The sequence below is a fragment of the Cupressus sempervirens genome, chromosome 4 (genome assembly GCF_028749045.1).
Source record: "Cupressus sempervirens isolate cs-2001-9-10 chromosome 4, ASM2874904v1, whole genome shotgun sequence".
NCBI lineage: Eukaryota > Viridiplantae > Streptophyta > Pinopsida > Cupressales > Cupressaceae > Cupressus > Cupressus sempervirens.
In genome coordinates this window covers 22297374-22321762 of record NC_143121.1, presented here as the reverse complement: position 1 = coordinate 22321762, position 24389 = coordinate 22297374, and the positions used below count along the sequence as shown (strand labels likewise).

The 24389-nt window shown below is 31.0% G+C and overlaps 1 protein-coding gene across 1 annotated transcript; it reads left to right on the top strand.

Annotated features, from left to right (window-relative positions):
- Positions 1–2068: 2068 nt before the first annotated feature.
- LOC149559722 (1-aminocyclopropane-1-carboxylate oxidase-like) lies at positions 2069–4094 on the top strand. Its single transcript, XM_089824258.1, has 3 exons — positions 2069–2240; positions 2740–2987; positions 3227–4094. The coding sequence occupies exons 1-3, from the start codon at positions 2139–2141 to the stop codon at positions 3849–3851; spliced, it is 975 nt and encodes a 324-aa protein (XP_089680384.1). The 5' UTR covers positions 2069–2138; the 3' UTR covers positions 3852–4094.
- Positions 4095–24389: the final 20295 nt, after the last annotated feature.

The following is a 24389-nucleotide window of genomic DNA, read 5'->3' as shown; positions in this document are numbered from 1 at the left end:
ATCATATCCTTCATTTATTTTTTTTATATATTCTATATGATCCCTAGCTCCTTCAATTTTTGAAGTTCATCTATGCTCATTACTAGGGTCAATGAACCATAATCATTATACTTAATGATGCCTTGATTTTCCTTGTTGGTCTTCTTTCTTTGTCATCTTTTGTTGAGTATCTTTTCCTTGACTTGTTTCATTCGCACTTTGATCATGAGTTTTTTAAATCTAAAATTACTAAACTTTTGCTGAAATATAATATATCTACTAAATAAATACCTCAAGGGTAGTAATATATATATATGATTGACTTTCAATGAAGTTAAATATTCTATTCTCATTTGGAATATGACAAATTTTCTTACTTGTAAAGATTCTCAAATGACTAAGAACAAGCTTAGTGCAAGTGTTGTGCTTCATGAGAAGCTTTATTTTCAATATACTTGGTAAGTCTCCTATTTAATAAATAAATAGTTTTATTAACTTCTTCAAAGAACAAATTGTTAAAGTGTTTCTCTTGTTTTAGTACACTCCTAGCACACTCTAGAATTGGTCTTTTTCTTTCTTTCAACTAAAAAATTTTGTTCAACACTATGAAAAATTGTATGTTTCTTAAAAAATCTATTATCTTTGCTTGACAAAATTTTGTAATGTGTATAAATCTCGTTGATATAATCTAAGACATTGCGAGTTGTTCATTTTTCTATCATAGTTTTGAACTCTTTAAAATATTCAAACACTTCTCTCTTATTTCTTAAATATGTTAATTTTTTAGTATAAAAACTTAAAACATTATATTATAACATTAATTATTTTAATTTTAAATAGTTTATTATCTACCTAAAGTTAAAAATAGTAGTTTACAAGAATTCATTTTGCATATTCATGATAGTTCATTTAGTGTAACCATTCTTGTATCTTTTATATTATCCATCAAATATAAATGATGCTTTATTAATTTATGATAGTCAATATTCATTACATATAAACAATTTAATAATTATATAGACATACCATTTTATTTTTATTATATCTAACTTATGTTTTAATCATTCATTACTATTTAATCAATGTTCATAATATATAAATAGGGTTTATGTTGTATACAATTTTGAATATAGTTCAAGGAGTTGAGTTTGATTAGTTGAAGCATTGGCGTCTCATTATAGAAATCCAGGTTAAGATTTCTAAAAGAAAAGTTCAATATGAAATATTTTAGTTCCCATCTTGGTCTTCTATCATTCTTATAATTAGCAAATACAACTTGAAAAACTTCATAGCATAGATCATACCCTGTAAATTGTCTCCATATACAGTAAAATAAAAAATATCTCAATTTTTAGGAATATATCTAATGAATCGAACATATTCTTAAACCAGTGTATCCATACTATCAAAATAACAATATAAGAAAATTGTATACAGTAAAATGAAAAATATTTTAATTTTCATAAATATATCTAATGAATCAAACGTAAAAAATTACTACAACACTTGCCCTTAAAAAATTAGGACATCTAAATATTGTGTGCAACATATAAATATTATCTCTCCATCGTTTAGTGGCGTTGCAACTTGTTATTCTGCATAGGACAAGGCTGAAAAGAAATTATTCTTTCTTTCACAATTTAATATTGGAAACGCTTCCTGAGCCACTTTGAGCGTGTTTTGAAAGAGATTCAAACGAAAGTTCTCACCATAGAAGAGAGATTAAAATTGGGAGACGATTGAGAAAAATGGGCACGTGAGGAACGAGAGTTTAACCCGCTCAGAGAAAGAAATTCTTCTGTCACATTCACAGACAGATCATGATGTATATAGATCTTCAATTCCAGTACGTCAATATACGAATTCCGCTGTAGAAAATTAACAATCCTAATCAAACAACAATTAGATTTAGCTGTAGAAAATTAAGCTGCGTGATTTGAATTAAAAACGATATGCACAACAATATTAATTTCAAAGTAACGTGGTTTAGTTAGATAAGAATTCTTCCACGTGAAAAGAATATGTCAGTGACGTCGAATTATTTTTGGCATATAAATAGGGTTCCAGGGTTACATACATTACCAAGTGTTCATCTATCTTTCCAGTTGTGAAAGTTTGTTTAGCATTTGATTGTCTTTTGGACTTCGAGCATATTTGAAATGGGCATTCCATTGATTAACGTAGAGAAGATTGATGGAGGAGAGAGGAAGGCCATTATGGCCCAAATCGCACAGGCTTGTGAGTCTCCCGGATTTTTTCAGGTATGGGTAAAACAAGTTTATAAGGAATCTGCATTAATGGAGTTGGGACCGTTCTACCATCATTTTCTCATTGTTTTGCTACAATCTCATTTAAGATCCAACAAGATTAAAACAACAAAGTAAAATGATTGTTAAGAGATAAAAAATGATAAGAAGGGTATGTTTTACTTAAATAGATAAGAACAAAGTTTTGAAAGAGTTTTGGTCAGTGTCGGGAGTTCTTTCTTACAATTATTTTACCATTGTTGCGTTATAACTTTATTATTGATTTGATTGCCATTAACCAGTCATGCCATAAACGATGTTTTAAGCATTCATCAAAATCTATTTAATCGTCATAAGTGAGGTTTACTTCGTTGGAAAGTTGAATATAAATTTACATATCCCAGCACCACTGTTGTTACTTTTGAGTTCAGGTCTCAATCAAACCATAAATTATTCATTACAAACTTGTGTAATTGGTAAGCTCAAATTGACTGAAGTGCTTTAATTTTCTCAGATTACAAACCATGGCATTGACCATCGTCTTCTGGACCGTGTTAAAGAGGTATGTTCACAGCAATATAAGATTAGCAGAGAACAACACTTCAAGGATTCTTCACCAGTAAGGGCACTGAACAAAGTCATTGAAGCTGAATCAAAGGGAAATAAAGTTGTGAAGATTGATAATTTGGACTGGGAGGATGTTTTTCAAGTCCACGAGATGAAAGACACAAATTCTTGGCCTTCAGAACCCAAAGATTTCAAGTGCGTACAATATTCAATAGATAATAATCTATACTACTGGACATTTCTATATTTTATCTCTCTATAAATTCTCTAAGCAATTAGCAAACATAATCGATAGAATCAATTCAAATAATTGAACTTTGGTACATATTATTTTCCTATAATCTAGGATCCTATAATCAGAGTAAGCTCTGTAATTCATTTGATTCAATTTGGTTGAAAACATCTAGCTTATTAACCTTTTGCATTTTATATAGGGATATAATTGAGGAGTTTCGCGGTCAAATATTCAATTTGACAGAGAAATTGTTGGAAATAATAAGTGAAAGCTTGGGACTAGAGAGAGAATATCTGAAAAGGGTATTTGCAGGGGAAGAGAAGGAGAATCCATTCTTTGGCACAAAGGTGAGCCATTATCCTCCATGCCCAAGGCCAGATCTGATAAAGGGAATCCGTGCTCATACAGATGCAGGTGGACTCATTCTTTTGTACCAAGATGATGAGGTTCCTGGCCTTCAAGTGCTCAACAATGGCAGCTGGATTGATGTGCAACCAATGCAACACTCAATAGTTGTGAACATTGGTGATCAGATAGAAGCTGTGAGCAATGGGAAGTATAAGAGTGCATGGCATAGAATTCTCCCAACAAAGGATGGAAACCGGTTATCAGTGGCATCCTTCTATAATCCCTCATACAATGCAGTAGTGAGCCCTGCACCTCAGCTCCTTGGTCAAGCGAATGGGAATGCTGCTCTTGAATTAGCTGCTTATCCAAGGTACCCATTTGGCGATTACATGAAGATTTACTCTCAACAGAAGTATGAAGAAAAGGAGCCTCGCTTTAAATCAATGGAAAGATTGAGTGAACATGATTCTTGCTGAATGCAAAACATGGTCAATAAATTTATCCTAATAAGACTATTTATTTCCTGTAAAATGTTGGTCAATGTAGTAGAATGTTTCAGTTCAAGTGTTGAAACATTGTTGCTTCTGGCTTTCAACGTTCTATATGGTTGTAAGGCAATGCTCTTATGTCTGGTTGAGCTATGTATCTATCGTTCCTATTCTTCTGTGTATTATTTTTCATAATTCAATATAAAAAATAAATTTGTGAATTTGTATTAACACTACTTTTGTTTAGAACTTGACCATTATTATTCCTATACGTAGTTGAAGATATAATTGTCAAATTTTAAATAATATTTAAATAAAAATATTTTATTATTATAAAATATAGTTTTTCAAACATAACGATCTTATAAAGAGCTGTTATTCCTCATTATATGGCAGCAGATCATTTATTTAGCTGCATCAAAACAAAGTATTTCTCTTGAAAAGTAATAAAGCTATTCAATAAAGATTAATCATGTTTCATCTTGTCCCACAATAATATAATATAATAGTACTATTGCATTCTGCCTTATTACATTCATAAGTGTCTAATAAATACATTGTCAAATAAAAGTTAATTTCTTTCAAATTAATTGGCATTTGAATTTATCTCTTACTATCTCCATTAAGCTTTGGTTTGGTGATCTTGGTGATCTTAGTTTTTACAAATATTTATTCAGCAACTTAAGATCTTCCTTGTTTAGGCTATTCCTTATTTTGTGGAGGAAGAATAAGGAAAATATATTGATATTTAATAAACTATTATGATGCACTCTTTCAAAAAGATCATGAATGGGTTCTTAGAGATTTCCAAGACTAGTAGACCTAAGATATTCTAGCAAGACAAGTGAGTTGTCTATTGAACTTAATAAGATTTCTTTTTCTTTGGAACAGCTCATCATCCCTTCTCTTCTATTAAAACCATAAAATCTAATTAGTAGGAACAAGTTTAAACATATTAAATTTAGTATTAAGGAATTAACATCACCAATATGTATCCCATGTCATGAAAATTAGATACTTATTTATGTACTTCCAATAACTTGCACTAACCTAATCAATATATATTTTTTAAATTAAAAAATATGAAGAATGAAGTTTAGAATGTAATGATATGATTTTCTTTCAAGTTTGAAAAAATAGGTAAAAAATCATTAAAAATGATACACATATGTTTGAGTAGTGCTAAAAGAAACTAAATATTAATTATATGTTAATTTTATTTACATCTGAAAAAAAAAAAAAAAACCATATTGTTAAAAAGCTAAGAGGCTTGAAATTATGGTGGTAATTGTACAAGTATTCACTTGATAATGGATAAGGGTAATGATGAAGAAGTCAAGAAATTAGATTAGAAGGGAAAAACATTAGAAATAGAGTGAAATAAAGCTTCCAAGTCAAAGGCTTGTCATCGAAGTCTAAGAACAAGCCTAAACGTACATGTGAGCTATTTGAATTCAAAAGTGTGTATATTTTTTTGAACTAAAATTGAATATGTATTTAAATGAGAACAAAACACTTACACATGCCTTCATTTCTTTGAATGAGCATAACATGTATACATTGTTTTAAATTAAAAAAAAAACATTTACATGTGTTTCTAAGTCAAAGCTAGATTAAATATGTAATATTTTTTGATGATGGTACGCACCACCCTTACCAACTCACACCCAAAAACAAAATAATATGGAGATGAAGAGAACAAAAAGTGCTTTATAAAGCATCTATTAATACTTGGAAATCCTTACAATATTCTCCAAATGAGAGAACTACAACTTCTTATAATATCATAGAGCTTCCAAAAAGAAAGCTTACATCCAAAGAGTTTGAACTGAAATAGCTTCACCCAGAAGAACTTTCTAACTATGAATTTATACACCAAGACCCTTAACCTCCAAATCTCCTATCACAAGCTTCCACTAACTAAGATCTTACTACTAAGTTCTTTCACCTCCAAAATGTTGATTAAAAATGCTCATATGACTTGCTTAAATAGGTACTTACCACCCAAGATATTACAAAGACAACCAATTTAGGATAAAAGAAAAATACAACTACCTTACAAAAAATATTAAATTCCCATCCAAATACAACTAAGTGCCAATTAGAAAACTACAGTGCTTTTGTGGATCATAACAAATAGTAAATGCATGATTTAAGGAACTTTTTACAAACTTCTAAGATGCCACCTACACACCTCGATGAAATGACAATCATTTTTCTTATTTTTCTTTTATGCGACCCATACACCTTGGTAAATGAGATGCATTTTTCCTCCTTTTCCATTTTCTAATTTATTCTTATTATTTTCTCTAATTTTTGTCACTTTCTCTCTCTTCCAATTTTTTTTAAAAAAATATTTTAATTTTTTTTAAAAAATATCATATGCCCCCTTTTATTTTGTGAGGCAAGATGCTTTTGCATCAAGCATCTATGGTAGAAAAATTTTGTGGATAGGAATTAATAAAATGAAGTAGCCACTTTTGATATATATTTTTTCTTCTCTTCTAGCACCTAGCTAGAGCAAGTATTCATTGCTGATATATTTCCTTCTTTCTTCTTTTCCAACATCTAGCTGGAACAAGTATTTGGTGCTGAAAATACTCCCTTGCAATGAACTCTATCCAAGTATAACTCTCATCCTCCTCCAATATTGTTGAATGTAACACACCTATAATAAACTCAATGATACCATACCATTCTTCCTTTTCATGCCACACATCACTAACAAAGATCCTCATGTAAACCATCATCATATTTCAAATCCATCTAAAATTCAACATCCCATGATGCATAGAATTTTACCTCTTTGACATCTTCATGTTTGTTTGCTTCTTTCATGTCATCAAAAATGCATATAACTACTTCACTTGCTTCACCTCTAACCAAGGCATTGTAATCTTCCTCTACTATTGTAGTCTTCAAATCATCTTCCTCTGACTCACAAATCTTTTCATCTCCATGCTCTTCCTCCTCTCCAACTTCAGGTTCAAAAATATTTTCATCCTCTTTCTCTTCTTTATTTCTAGAACCAAACAATTATCAACATCTTTTTTTTTGGTGGCATGCTCTTCTCTTTCATAACTTCATTTATAATTCGTTCATTCACTTTTGAAAGTCTAGTAATATTTCTTCTTGCATTCTCTCTCTCAATATCTCAATTCTAGGAATGATTAGAATCCATCCAATCAAAAATGTCGTCTTCATCTTTCTCTTCTCCATGCTCAAGTTTTCATAAGACAAACTTCTTGCAACAAAAGAGCATCATGCAAAGTGCCTCACAATCAGTAATCTGTCCACACACTTAGATAAAATCACAATTCTCTTGCAAACTACCTCATAGTTAGTGATACGCTCAAGAACTTCTTCTTCAGAAACTTCACCCAACCCAAGGTCCTGGCACAAACTACCTCATGTTTGGTGATCTATCCGCACACTCAAGAACTTCTGCTCTAATACCACTTGATGAAGGGTCATTGATACCACTTGATGAAGGTATCCTATGATACCAATGACAAAGGATTCTTGGAAACCACTGATGAAGGTAACCAACTTAAACCCAAAAATATAATAATATGGAGACAAAGAGAAGACAAAATTCTTTATAAAGAATCCTTTAATGTTTGAAAATCCTTACAATATTCTCCAAATAAGAGAACTCCAAATTCTTACAATATGAGAGAGCTTCCAAAAAGAAAGATTATGTCTAAAGAACTTTAACTCAAAGCTTCATCAAGAAGAACTTCCTTACTAAGATCTTATACAATAAGATCCTTCACCTCCAAAGCTTCTATCACAAGAGCTTCCACTAACTAAGATCTTACCACTAAGATCTTTCACCTCCAAAATCTTGATTACAAATTCTCATATGCCTTGCTTAAATAGGTGTGTAACACTCCACACCACCATGTTAGCAACTTAGAAAATTGCATTGCTTTTGTGGATCACAACAATTATTAAATGCATGATTTAAGGAACTTTCAAAAAACTTCTAAGATGTCATCTACACACCTCGATGAAATGACATCCATTTTTCCTATTTTATTTTTATGTGACCCATGCACCTTGGTAAATGAAATACCTTTTCTCCCTCACTTTCCATTTTCTATTTAAAAATTTGTTCCTCTAATTTTTGTCACTTTCTCTCTCCTCAATTTTTTTTTTTACATTTTTTTAAAATACCATACCCCTTTTTATTTTGTGATGCAAGATGCTCCTAGATCATTTTTTAATTATGATTTACACATATCATATAACATAATACACATAAGAAAGGAAAAATTGTAAGTCTTTATGTTTATTCTTCTACTTTAAGTTATATTTGTTGAACTCACAACATGACTAAGAGGCAGGGGTGAACTATTTTAGACCACATTAAGAATTTCAATTCAAATTTTAATGAACTTTTCATCACCATTAGAATGCATCTCTTATAAATCAATAAATAAGAAAGTAGGATCAACATGATGACACCATATTTGTGTAGAAATCTAAAGCTTGGGAAAAACCAAGATGAGAGATATCTCACAACAAGTATATAAATATGTAATTGAAAAGAGTTAGGTCCCCTGCTAGAGAGCTTAGTACTTAGGACTTGCCAATAAATTTTACCAACTTAAGAAAAAAACATTTGTGTGGAAAATCCAAAGACTTAGAAAAGTCAAGATGAGAGATATCTCACAATAGATATATAAATATTTAATTGTAAATAGTTAGGTCCACTTCTAGAGAGCTTACTACTTCAGAATTTCCATTAACTTTTTCCAACTTTAGAATAAAATTCAAAATGATCCACTAGAAGGCTCGGAAATAATGTCAATGAACTTTACAAATGAAATAAGAATCTTTTGAAAATAAGTTAGCAAGAACAGACTTTGAATGCATCTCTTTGATGCTTAGGTTACTATATATCCACTCATATTCTTTCTCTTCTCTTTGTTACATGATTTTCTTTTCCACTCTACATTCACCAAAAATTTTCAATTGCATTAATTAAATATAATCTATAGATAATTAAAAGCTTTGCATCAACTCAGCTCCAACTAAGATAAAATATTATTATGTAAAATAGCTCATACAAACTCAAGATACACAAAATAGTGTATCGTAAGAGAGAAAGAGGATCCAAATATATCTCAACCCACTCTTCTAAGACAAATCTATAAATTTGCAAATCAATCAAGGTTGTCTTTAAAATGACGTAATGTGTAAACCAAAAAATTAAAGTTTGCAAAACTAGTTAACCAAAGAACATCTTCCAAATGACCCATGAAGCATGTTGATCTCCACACACTAAGGCAATACCCAAAATAGCAACCCAATCTCACTTATGAGACATTTACAAAGACCAAAAGAATGATGCCAAGTAAGGTAAAATATTTAGAAACATAGAAACACATTGTTAATGGAGATATTGAGTATAAAAAATTAAAGATCACTTAAAAGCCAGAAATATCACCTAATCATACTATGTAATTGAGAAAGAATAATAACATTATCTAGGAACACTATATCCAAATGTATCTAAAGAATATGAAGAATATCTTGGACTTGTCTAACAAAGAATACTTCTTATCAAAGAATTAAATTTGTACTCAATGCAATACATGTGTTATCAAAAGTAGTAGAAACAATAAAAAATATCATTCTATAGGTAGCTATACCAAATTGATTAATAGTCTACATATTGCAATATTTTAATACCACATCAAGATTGAATGACATTACTAATACCGTAAGTTGTAAAGCCAATCTTTAAGAGATAATAAAAACTATAAAGATAGCTTCTAAGAAACAGAAAACCAATTATTTTAAAACATTATTATGATAAGTGGTGATATTACTGAGTAAAAGAACAAACACGTGTCACCCTTTTGTAAAGGAAAAGGCTAACAAAAGTATCATTTTTCACCTTCAATGACCTAAAAGTGGTATTATTATTTAGAATTTGGTGATATTAAAAAACTCCAGAAATAAAATTTTTAGTGTTCGGAATCTAGTTTTTGAATATGTAATTTATTTGTCCACCCATATGATAGATTTTTTTTTTGATATGGATCTTTAAAAACCACTTTTTCAAAATGCCTGTTTCAGGACCATACCATGCTCATGTACGGACACCATAATTTGACACAAATAAATGAATTTTTGCAAATTCTTTTAAAAGGAGTTACCTAATACACCTAAGATTGATGACAATATTTTTTCTTAATTTTTTATTAAATAATTTTTTTATTATTAATTATTAATTGGCTATAAAGGTAAATTTTAAAACCTCTCGTGTATGGACCACATAATTTGATCAAAATCTCACTGTTTTCAATTTTTTTTTTTAACATCAAAAGAATTGTATGTAGATTGATGACATATAAATTAATTTAAGAAAAATTATAAAATAAAAAAGTTATTAAAGTTTTAGTGAATGTCACTTTTTAACGTTTAGGAGATAGTTTTGATTAATAAATAATGGAAAATAGAAAATAAACTAATAACACTATAAAATTTACATTTTTGAAATCAAAACAGCAAGACCTATAATAGGTTTTTGTCTCATCAAAAAATTCAATAGGAATGACTATAAAAAAATTATGACCATACCAAAAATTGTCGATTAAATGCCTTAGAAAAACCAAAAAAGGAGTACAAAGGCATGGCTTGGTGGGACCAAGCCTATTCCATGTCTTTCCCCAAGGCAAAACCCCATGCAAAAGTTGGGAGCCATGCCAAATTCTCTCTCATGTCTCACGAATCGGGCACCCGATTTGTAATTCACAAATCAGGTGCCTGATTTTTTTTAACCGTTATACCAACTTTTATAAAATCGGGCACCCGATTTGTAAACAGGTACCCGATTTTTAAAAAATTAGGTACCCATTTCTGATGTACCCGTTGGGTCCAAAAATTTGCCCCACCGACCCAATTTCAATCATTGAAATGATTGAACAATAGTTTCTACCTGCAACACCAAATTTCATCACGCTTATTCTATTTTCTTGTCCTCTTATACAATTTGTAGGCTACTGATTCAAATTCAAAACTAGTGCAAACATGGGATCAAAATAACGAAGAAAGAAGAAAGTAAGAGTTCTGATAGATGAGGAGATTGCAGCAAATAAAGAGAATGAAGCACAACATCAATAAGAGAGAAGACAGAGAATTAGAGACTTGAACAATGTTTCAAAGGAGAAAGACATTGAAGATACCATGATGGATGAAGAAGTCAAAGAAGAGAACCCAATACAAGAAAATTCAGGTGCACATTCTAATTATGCATTCAATACAGGTGTGTCTCCAAACCCTCGAATTTTCTCTCATGATGAAATTGGTGATTTTTTAGAAGCAGTTTATGATTTAAATGATTTAGATTTTATTCATGAGAAGCAATTGTCAAATGATCATGCACAAAACACTCCAATTGAAATGGCTGCCCCAAAAGAAATGCCAAGAAAATTTGAAAATGATATTCAAATCCCAAATAACATTGAAAATAGTAAAGTGTCTAAAAATAAAAATTGCATGAATGTAGACATAGAAACACCAACTTCTGAACAAACATGTCAGGATGATAGTAAAGTGTCTAAACATAATTTTCATACTCCTAATGATGTGTTAGATAATCTTGAGGGATTGGTTTCATGGAGAAAAATTAGGACACATGCTAATAGATTGTATAGGCATTTTTTTTATAATAAGAAATTTGGGTTTCAATGTTAGCTAATGTTGCAACTAATTAAAATGTCTAAAATGCAAAAAGTAATGAGAAGGTTGGGAATGTATGCAAAACCCAAGAATAAAAATGAGTCTTTAAAACAAGTTGTATCCACTGTTGCTAGTGCCTTTGATGTTATCAGAAAGAGAAGTTGGTCTAAAGATAAGAATGCAGCACGACGAGCAATAACAATAGCTTTAGTTCAAAAATCAACATTTGACAAAAGATTGATTACCAACATAAGTGGATATCTTAATGTGAATCGTAAGACTTTAGAAAGAGCTGTAAAGAGAAGGGTTAACTTTGAATGTGATCCAGCAAATATTTTATGGACTTCTAGTGGTAGACTCCCGAGATGTGATAGGAAACTTACTAGTGAAATCAAAAGTTTGATTGAAATTTTTTGGCATGATAATACAAGAGTATCACCTAATTCAAGAGATGTTCTTAAATTGAGAATTGGGTCAAAAATACGTGATCCACATCCTAAACACCTTTTGGACATGACTCAAACTGAATTGTTTAAAAAATTTGTAGATGGTAAGGTATTAAATATTACCATTAGTTAAAGATCTTTTGAAAAGTGTAAACCATGGTATGTAAGGATTAACAATGAAATAATAACATGTTGTTGTAAAACTCATATTCAATTTCGTTACCATTATGATGTATTTCAATCTATACATGGTACCATGCATAGTAAATAAATGTTGCAAGAATGTGGTATAAAAATACCACCTCAAACTATAAAAGATTTCATATCAGGTTTGTTTTGTAAGCCACCTAATGATCAATACTTTCTTTTCAATGCATGCCTTTCTAGTACATGTGATATGTGCGGCAATCTTTCTTTGTTAGATGAATGTTTGCATGAAAATTCTTTGAGTACTTTTGGACAACAATTAGTTGAGGTAAAGAGATTCAAAACTATTGAATATCTATTGAAGGATGGGAAGTTTGGAAGAAGGTGTGATCTAGTTACAGATAAAGTTAATTGTCATGCATTTATGGATGAGTTTAAGAGTGTGATCATACCAAAATATGTTAAACACTCTCAATATTCTAGATGGCTTGATGGACAATTTCGCATATGTAAGAATACATTTCCAATTGGTACTATACTTTCAGTTGTTGACTTTGCAGAGAACTACATGCTTGCATGGCAAGAAGAGGTACAATCACAATATTACAATTTAGCACAAGTAACAATTTATGTTCATATAGTTTATAGGCATGCACTTGATAGTACAGAGGAGGATCGAAAAATATTGAGAGAGTACCATTTTTATTTAAGTGATAATAAACTCCATTCATCTGAGTTTTTCCAATATTGTTTCAAGGTCTTTTATGATAATTTAAAAGAGAGACAAATTCAAATGACACAACATTGGATATGGTCAGATAATTCTAAAGGACAATTCAAGAATGCTAGAATGTTCTATTGGTTGAGTAGGACACATAAGCAAACTAGCATCCAACATGTGTGGAGTTTTTTTGAGGCTGGACATGGTAAAGGAGAACATGATGGTGCTAGTGAATGTGTGAAGAGAGCCCTTAGTAAAGAGAAATTAAAATTTGAAGAAAGAGCTAAATTAAAAAATGCACATGAGATTGTCGAATGGTGTAAAAAATATTTATACACGGGATCAAGTCAAAACTCTACAATCAAACGTTTCTTCTACCTAGTTGAAGAAAATAATATCCCTTCAAGATATGATTGTGATAAAATTAGTGGTTTAGCTAAATGGCATTCATTTAGGAGTTCAGATTCTAACACTTGGACTATATGGATTAGTAGCTTGCTTGTTTTTGTCAATTTTGTCTTGCAGGTGAATGAGAAGAATGTGAGAATACAGAATGGGTTGAAGATTGGCAACAAAGATTATTAGCACCTACTGACACGCATTTTGAAGATGATATAGTAAATGAAGGCCAGAATGTTACTTTTGCATCAGAAGACTATGATTGTATTTCAGACCTCATAGAACTTGGTATGCATGATTTAATTAGATTTTTTTGGGATCTCATTCTTCAATTTATATAATTTGGATATGTACACGAGTGATTAAAGTGTTTCTATAATTTATCTTATCTTGTAGGACATGTTTATGTTGTTATTGCACCTAGTGATAATGATGAAGAAACTGAGTATTGGCTAGCTATATGTGTGGAACCTAAGAAAAAAATGACATGTTATCAAGTAGACGATGATGGTTTCGAGTATCCAATCAGATCTGTTGTTGTAGCTGGCACCTGGCTATGTAGATACCTAACAAGAAGAAATGGTTTCCCAGCATTTGAAGACTACCAAACCGAAAAGAAGATTTTACACTATTCTCATTTGGTTGTGGCAACAAATATCAAATTAGAAAGATACAAAGGGAGACCCGCCAATAAGGTATTATGGACAATTTCAATGGATGAGCACGAGATAGTCATAGATGCATTGTAAAAGAGAGAGGATGTAGATGGTATAGTGGGATGACTACATTTAAATCAAACACATGTAAGTTTTTTCATTATTGTATTATTTTTATATATATGTACTTATATAATTTAATTACATGTATATTTGTGTTGTCAATACCAATTTAGAGAACTTATATACCTCTTATTCAGGTCTCAATTACAATTTATGCAAATTTAAATGTTAAAGTGGATCGAACATCAACATCTTGTGCAATTTCACATAGTAAGTACATACAAATTACACATATATATTTACATAGTTCAGATACCTTCGATATTAATTTATGTGTTTATTAACATGTGTGTTTTTGTTTTACATTTTTATTTTATAGGACCTCATTTGAAGAGATGCATTCAACCAATTTTATGTTTCAAATGAGTTCAGTGAACTATAAATATATCATTGACATTGTCTTACATATATTGTGAAATATGTTGTACAAACTAATTCAAAAATGAGAGTTTACTTCTATTTGAAAGTTAAAGGTATGTGCACTTGATAAATTATTATAAATTAATTGTCAATTTAAGTAATGACCTCCTATTTTGTTCTATTACTTTTACATTCAAGCATGTCTAAATTAATGTTTGTTTGAAGTTTCAAATGACTATTGATTGTAATATTAAAAACAAGTCACTTGCACATGATAATTTAAAGATCATCACTCATTGTATTCATTGTATTGATTATATCTTTCATTACCAAACAACACATTAAGATCACTTATGATGTACATTGTTAGGTACATTATCCATACATGTGTGTCTTAAGGGGACATGGGAGTCGTAATAAGTCATTATGTCTGTTATACATTATGATAGGTACTCATATGTTTACTACCACATAATAGGTCTTATTAGGTGATAATGAGTCTTACATTACCAAACAACACATTAAGATCACTTATGATACATTGTTAGGTACGTTATCAATACCTTTTTTAATCGAGTAGGTCAATTTTATTTGTATGAATTATCTCAATGCATAAATTTGATGTGATATTTATCCAATAATGCTCTATAGATAGTTAAAATTATTGTTCATCTTGCATATATACTTACAAAATGTGTCATATGTTCATGAATAAAATATGTCAGAATAAAGAAAATGGTTTGAATATACTTAAAACATGGTGAAACAGAGCAATATATGTACTACATACACAAGCATGCTAAGAAATCGTAAAAAAATAGTACATGGTCTAACATACATCATAACATGATCTATGAAGTGAAAAAATACATGGTCTAACATACAGTTTTAACTATCCTAATACAAAGTGTACATACATCATAAATAATTTATATATATATATATATATATATATAGATATATACATCATAAAAATGCAATCTATAGGTGCCAACAAGACCTAATCTATCTGATCAAATGTCCTCTTTGCTCCACGTGAAGAGGACTCAAATGGATCATCATGTCTAATATGAGTTATCTCGTCATGTCAGACACCCTGTGAGGTAGATGTATCACCCTATGTAACAAGAGGCACGTCTCATCATGTACTTGCTTAATTGAAATGGGTCTCAAAATCTAGCTTGCACATAAATTAAATATTCACTACATAATAAAATAAATTATACCACATGAAATGGGTGTCCCTCAGTAATGGGAGGAGGCGCACTGTCGAAACTACCAAATGTAGCAATGGTGAGGTCCTATAATTTACAATACATACATTTTTTTAATTTGATTTTAGAGCATAATGAACTATACATTATGTACATAAATCACAATACTGACCTCAAATGATGATGTAGGTACCTCCATCTGGCTAAGTCCTGTGCTCTCAGCAACACACATGGTGATGTAGTCCTGAAATTATAGATACATAAATGTTTAGTCAAAATTAAATATACATGAATATAATTACAAATGACATAATTTGTACACTACATTTTTTATACACTATAAATTAAACATGTATATATAATGTATATATCATACCTGAGTGATAGCCAATGTCACAGATGTGTCTACAGGTATGCTAGCATGATAATCATAAGATGGAGTCGAAAATAGACTATACTGAGGCCTGTATGGATGAGCATGATATCCATGCTCCTGTTCGTAAAATCAAAACACATAAAATATATATACATGTGAGTCAAAATTGTTCAGATTATAAGTTAATAATAATGTACATACATAAAAATAATACAAATTATTTGTCTTCAGTCAAAAGTTCATACCGCATGTATTTGAGGTTGTGCCTCAGTAGTAACTGGAGTAGGACTTGTACTAACATCAGTATGTGTAGATGCAGACAATCCCTACAAAATCAAATACAAATAACATATGAGCACATGTTATTAAATTTGAATTTGAATGTACATTTTTACAGTGTAATTCAAAGTGCATACCATATAAGGGATGCCAACATCTGTAGGTCTCGAAAAAAGACTATACTGCCTCCTAGGAGGAACAATGTCATCCATCCTCTGTTATTTGAAAAGTAAAAATTAATATAGTTAACACAATTACACATATATGTAGAAAGTAAATAATTATGTGCACTTTATATATATATTGAAATGAAAATTTTACCTACTGCTCTTGACTCTCTCCAAGCTCTCCCTGCTGCATGAGGTCAACAAATGATGACACATCTATCTCATCACTACCATCACCATAGGCAACATATAAATCATCATCAAAATCTGCACCCTCAGCATAATGGCCATCATGTGCTTCACTAGGATTTCTCTGGGGGCCTGTGCATATGCCTCCACAACTAGTACAAACATGTCCAAGTGGAGGAGCATGTACCGCCTGTGTCCACTGCTGTACTAAATTGATCGAAAGGGCACTCAAACGGGTAAAAGAAGATGAAATTGCATGATGATGGTGAGGAGTAGGCACAACAGGCGCAAGAAGAGGTACAAGGGGCTTAGCTCGCCTATGATTTCTCATTCTATCACTCAGCTTTGCCCCAGGCCTATCCTGAGGCATCCCTCTACCAACCCCCTGAAATGCTTTCATATCAAAATAGTTGGGTTTCAAACCCAACTCAAACTCAGCTCATAAATTCCTAAGGAAGTACATGGGCACTTCATGATTAGCGTGTGGTGGATGGTCAAATACCATCCACCACCACTCCCAAAAATGTGTTGCTATGCGCGGATGTGTACACCACCTAATGGAAATGTGAGGCTTCTTCTCACTAATTGGTTCACCCGTCTTAGGGTTTACAAAATAATGTTGAAAATTTCCTTTACCTATATGTAGGTTATAAACATCTCTATATGATAAGCCATCAGAGTAGAAGGCACACATGCTTTCCCACCATGATCTAAATGAACTGATGTCTAAATCAAAATGACGAATGGAGTCAACCATGCCTTGCATGCTATCTGCAAGACGTGGTAGGTGAGGGGGGGGGGGGGTGCCTCTCACGTCGAATAGCCTCTATATTACTCATGAGGTCATTGAGGTTACGCCTCATGGTCTCGCAGAGCTCATCCAAAGTGGGTGGTGGAGGTGTGGGTGGGGGTGGAGGTGGAGGTGGAGGTGGAGGGGGAGGGGGAGGGGGTGGCAATGGGTCCATCAAATATAATCTGCATATATATTTAAACAACATAAAACATAAAACACATCAAAAATGCATCACAACATAATACACATGTATGACAAAATTACTATTTAATAAAATTTAAATCTAAAATTTATCAACTAGATCTATATAAATGCGCATATCTTTATTAAAATCATATCAATTAAATAAATAAAGTTAAACACTTAAGTCAAATTAAATATTAAATACTAAATTTTTAAGTATGAACTCATTATGGATTATACATGTTCATGTCTCAGGATGAAACAAATTTAAGATTATGACAAGGTTATGGTTTACAATTTTTTTATGTTAACAATTTTCATGATGGCTAAGCTTAAGATTATTATAATGATTGCGATCCTTTAATGTTAGGGAACTTACCTAGGATTATGGTTTTAGTTATAATTATATTTACCTTTATCGAATATTTATTATGCTCCTAAGATGAGAGTTAAGGTTACAATTATCTAATGAAAGCTTAGAGATAGAATTACGAATTGATTAAAAAAAAATTATGATTGTAGTTTGAATTCTAACTATTATCCGCTTTTTAACATAAGTAGTTTTCTATCAACAATGACACATCCAACATGAAAAAACATTAAATACCAAGGACAAAGGCAAAGACAATTATGCTATATAGAAAGGATAGAAAAAACTTCATAATTCTTCAAAGAATCTAAAATCTATCACATGACATTATTGTTGTAAAGTACGTCATATGAAATTCTACAAAAAGTAGTTGGCTGGTCAAAAATTGTTCTTGGAAAGGTGTCAAAAATGCTCTTGTCATAGAGCATTCAAAGGAGTCAACCTTCTATGCAATCATATGACCATATTACAAACATAATAGAATAGGGAGAAGAACAAAGAGAAAAACCTTGTGTGACACAAGTACAAATCTCAACACTTAAAATAGGCATCCCCATTAACTAAGTCACCTAGGGATGAGGGGACAATTCTACTATATAGAAAGGATACAAAAAACTTCATGATTCTTCAAAGAATCAAAATCTAAAACTTAACTCATGCATTATTTTTGTAAACCTGGTCATATGAAGTTCTACAAAAAGTATTTGGCTAATAAAAAATATTCTCTAGAAAGGTGTCGAAAATAATCATGTCATAGAGCACATGCTAAAAATTTCTCCATTGTTGATCATATGATAGAATTATCAGCAGAAGTTTAGATTACATTGCACACAAACAAGATGTTACAAGAAAATTGGGACAAGACAATGACACTAATTCTAAAGATATGTTCTAACTTCTTGTCACATTTTGGAATAACCATGTAAAATTCACCTTTGGCATTTACATTAGAAAGGGGGAAAAGATGTAAAGGTGAAAATATAAGAAGTTGCATATAATGTGTAAAGTATATTGAGTATATATGTATGTGGAAGCACCATCATATTATGTACATATACAAGTATTGAGATAAAAATCTCTTACAAAAGCAATTTCAGAAGATCTCAAAAATAGAGTATGGCACCAAGTTGAAAACCTTCTTGCAAACTATAAGTGTAGATCATGTCAGGTAATGAACTAATTTACATGTGAACCCTATCGCTAACCATATAATAATCCTAATTCTAATCATAATCTATAATTCATTACCTTATGAAGCTATGGCTATCCATTTTATTGCCAAAGTAATCCCTTGGCTATCCACAAAATGATCCTAATAGATTTATATAGAAGACCAAATTGATTTAAATAAAATGAGTAGGAAGAAGAAAAACTTACACCCAATATTCAAGGAGAGAATCTTTTAACATACTTGAATTCTACCAACCAAAGTGACATAATTAGAGTTCTAGTTGTTGAGTTTTCCAAAGATTTTCTTGTTGATATAAAGACACATTTCATTTATATGTTAGGGTTTACTACAGATGGAATCCCTAGGTACCTAACCACTTAATTATGAAATCTCCATCCAATACCATATTTTCTACACAAGGTAGGGGACTCAATATTTAGCCCCAATAAGATAGATGTAGAGACATAAATCTTACTACCCGATACAAAGAAAAGAGGTCCAATTTGATCATTAAATGACTCATGTTGCACTCTTCTAGCTTAAAAAGAATACAAATATATTATCAACAAACTATGTACATTAGATACTTATTAATTATTTGGAGAGTAGATCCTCTAAATTTTAGAGACAACTGGTTATCTTTAAGGATATAATGTAATGAGTTAATGTTCAACAATAAAAAATAAAGAGGATGCAAGAGGACACCCTTTCATGATTGATCTAGAGAGTCCTAAAAATTATGACCTAACCCCATTAATTTCTTTACTAAAACCTTGACACCAATCATAATAGAAGACACCATTTGACATTTAATATTGGATGGAGGGCTTGCAACATCATCATAGTGAAACTCCATTCCACCCTTTTGTAGACATTTTCATAATCAATTACTTGAGCATTCCTACACTCTATCCTAGAAATGTTTCTCAATCCAAAGTCTTCCAATAGGTGATCAAGTTCTCCAATATGCATAAGTATCCTTAACAAAACACTTTTGTGTAGGGTTAATGATCTTGGGTAGGATATCTTCTAGTCTAGAGGCTAAGACCTTGGCAATAATTATTTTGTATGATACACATTTAGGAGTGTCCTGTCTCTAATTTTTAATGAGATTGTTATCTCCCATTGGGGATCAATTGATTACTTGACCTAGGGATTTTATGAGCCCTCTGTTGATCACTTGATCAATTTTATGAGCCCTCCATTGATTACTTGACGTAGGGATTTCTCATCACTAATTTTTTGGATGGAGGAGTTGATTTATGATAGAAATGGGTTTATTACTTGGAATAATGCATCTTCATTCTAGGAATGATGGTTCTCATTTTATCCCTATCTTCTAAATCATTTTGAACTATCATCGTCTTCTAACCAAAAAAATTGATAGTAAAATTAGGAAAAAGATCTTACTATATATATCACTAGGGGGTGGGTATTTCTTTTTATAAAATTAGGCAATATTCTGTTATGTGGCCTTCCATTTTGAAAAGGTAATAAACATTTAGGCTACCCATCCAAGGGTCTAGTCCGGGCTCCTACTCACACTGATGTGGACACCTGCACCTCTTGATGGTCAGGGAGGGTTAATTAGATGCCTGATTCGTTCAAGTCTCTTCTAATTTTTTTATGATGCATCATTTTGAGACATTGATAAAAATGTTTAATTAGTTTTAGGATTAGGTTTCAATTTGGTTTGTACTATTTGATTAGGTTTACATGCTTAGCTTTCAATTAGGACAAGAGTTAATAAATTGAATTAACTTTTAAAGTGCTAAATTTGGTTTTAGATATAGAATTATAGTTAGAGCTTTTAGATTAAAAACCAATATTAATTCAAAAAAGTTAGGTTTGAATTTTGTTTTAAAGTGTTCAATATATTATTGAGTTCTAGTTTAGGGTGATTTGGTTTAGTCTTAAGGTCAACATTTAACTTGGTTCAATCTTCTAGGATAATGGTTCAATTTGGTTAATGGTTTGGGAAAGGATTTTTAAGGTTAAATTCAAGGTTTCTACTCTTAAGTTGGGATATATAATTAGGTTTATGATCATGGTTTAATTCAATTTGGTTTATAAGTATAATATTAATTAGTTAAGGGCCAGGGTTTCCTTTCAATCTTAGGGTTTGACATTTATAAAATTAGTGCTCAAGGTAAGATAGGAAAGTTATTTAATCATTTATATATTACCTAATGTAGGTTTTAGAAAATTAAGATTACTTAGGTTAAGATGATAGTAATGGTTATGATTAGATTTAAATTCAATACAAATTGACATTATAGAACTAATCCTAAATGATGCCCAGCCAAGGGATCCAAAGAACTAATCAAAAGTTTCAAGCAATAACATACATACAATAATTTACATTTATAAAAAACATAAGAGATTGCATTCCTTAATGAGCACATTTACATTTCATTGTAAAATAATTATAAACTACTAAAACTAAAATAAATAACACATCCACATGAAAGTTCATATTAACTACTTCAATTCAATCCATTTAAATAATTTATATACATTTGTTCTGAATGCCACTTGGCAAATTAATTCAGAATGCACAATCATCCACTGTACATGTCATAGGGTATGAAAGGTTGAAAGAATATACATTTATAAAATAGTTTACATCATCCATTTTTGATCCATGAAATAAAGTACAATACAATTTAAGTAAAATCATTTTAAATACTATAAGTTTTTTGTTTGGATCCCTTGGCTGACTGTTATGTGATTAAGTATTTTATATATGTTTAGGGTTTTATTTATATGTTAGGTCAAGATTATTGTTTAAACAATGAATTTAGGTCGAGGTTATATTTATTTGTAAAATTACATGTTTAAACAATAAATTTACATCTAATCTAATCATTCAACATTGTAATAAATACATAAATTAAATACATTTCAAAACATCTAAAATAATAATGTTTTAAATAAACATTTACGAAACTATATTTTAATTAACAAATACAAAAATTTGCCAATAGTGGCATGTTGTGATGGTTAAGTTGTTGCGTTGTTATCCTTGCCATCAAGGTTCAAATCTCATGGGGATGAGGTCCCCCGTTTGTGGCCTCACTGGTTCATAGCTCCAGGTCAAAGCGTTTACCCCTCTTTAAAAATTTAAAAAAAAAAAAATTAACAAATACAAAAATTTAAACATTTAAGTTCATTAACAATGTAAATTTACAATTTTACGTACATATTAATGTAGACACCTAAAAACCTTTAGAAAATAAAGTATTTTTATTTTTTGAAAAAGTCCTGATGACATCATCATTTATTAATTAATTATTTATTTAATTAATTAATTAATTTTTATGCCATTAAATCCCTTTATCTTAATTAAAAATATTTAATTAAGGAATCCCTCCCAAAAATGTTTAAATCTTATTTAAACATTATTTCCTTATTTATTAATTATTTAATTAATAAATTGACCAAAAATCCTAAAATAAATAAAAAAATTATTTTTTGCCCAAAACTTGGCCAATTTCCTTAAGACCACTAACCTCTTCCAATATTTTCTAATCCTTCTTTAATTTTAATTAAAGGCTAATCCCATCATTTCCTACCCCTAATCCCAACTCAAAATATTTAATTAAGATTAAATATTAATCCTCATGTTTATTAAAAATTTTTTAATAAATATCTCCTCAACCCAAACCCTTGAAATAAATAAAACTTTATTTATTTTTTAAAAATCTAATTTATCCTCATCCTAAGAAGTTCTAGACTCTTCTAGAAAGTCTTCATCCTCATCCTAGGAAATTCTAGACTATTCTAGAAAGTCTTTATCCTCATCCAAAGTCTAGACTCTTCTAGAAGATGTCTTTAAACCTAATCCTAATCCCCTCCTAACCTTGTCACATTCCCTAAACATGGGTTAAAACTTACTAACCCAAGCCAAAAGTTAACAAATATCTCCTCCTTCACCCACCCTCATTAAATGCCATCCACTTGCCTATCCCTAAGCTAAACCTAAACCATCCTAATCCATCCTCTAATAATTTGCACAAGCCTAAGCAAGCTTAAAACCTTCCTAATCAAGTCCAAGTCGAAATTTCTCTCATCACCCTCAAAATATCTCAACCATAAAACTTTATGAAGTCCACTAGGTCATAAATGACTCTTACAAGCCCTTTTATTGCTCTTACAAGTCATTATGAGGGTCTTTATGAAGATTTTATCCCTTGAGCCTCCTTTGTTGACTCATCCTTCCCCTTTCCTCCATCCTCTCACCCTGTGACATGTGTCACTCTTTGATTGGCTGTAAGAAAGCACAATCCATATGCTCTCTTCTCATGCAATCTGAGCCCTCCATGAGCTTTTTCTCATCCTTGCATCTTAGCCCTCAATCCCTCAAGCCTCTTGCCTATAAATTGGATCCTTCCCCTTTGCAAAATAACACAATCCATGAAGTAAAGTCATAATGCCATTTTGAGAAGCCATTTTACATCAAAACCATACACTCACACCCAAATTCCAACTCCATTGGAAGCCATTTTTGAAGCATAAGCTTGAGCATACATCCTATCTATTTAGACAAAGCTAGTCAACAAGAGAGCTTCTCATTGAGAGAGCCCATTAATGGCTCATATTCTCAATTGAGAGCTCATCTTAGTCTATCTTGAAGTTTATGAATTTTGTTTAGTTTGTAGAAGCTTTTATTTAAATTTGGTTTCTATTAGCATACTAACATTGCTCATATACATTTTGGCACGCCCGGTGGGACCCCGCATGGGTCATCTTCATTAGCTTTTTTAGTCAAGTTTTGTATGTTATTTTCTGATTTTGACTAATTTTGCTTGTTTTTGTGATTGGTAGGATTGTATAAATTAGTTTTGTAGGTCCACATGAGCATGAAGAAGACAAAGGAACTCATAGTCTATCTCATAGTATTTGTAGATTTTTCAAGCTTATAGGTGGACAAAGCACTTGGAATTCTTCTTCCTCTTCTTGTCTATATTCTTCTTATTCCATCTATTTCTTCTTCTTCTTCTTGTGAGAGATCTTGGCCATTTTTTTTTAAGGAAGCAAAATCATACACACTTCTTTTCAGTGCTTAAAATGAACCCCCAAATCATACTTAAATCCATTAAAAAATTAAAAATTTGCAAAAAAGAAAAAATCTTTTAACAAGTGAAACTAAACCAATCTAATCATTTGCATCCTTGCAACATCAATGTTTTAGATACATTCATGCAAAGTTAGGAACACTTCATTTTTGGAAATTT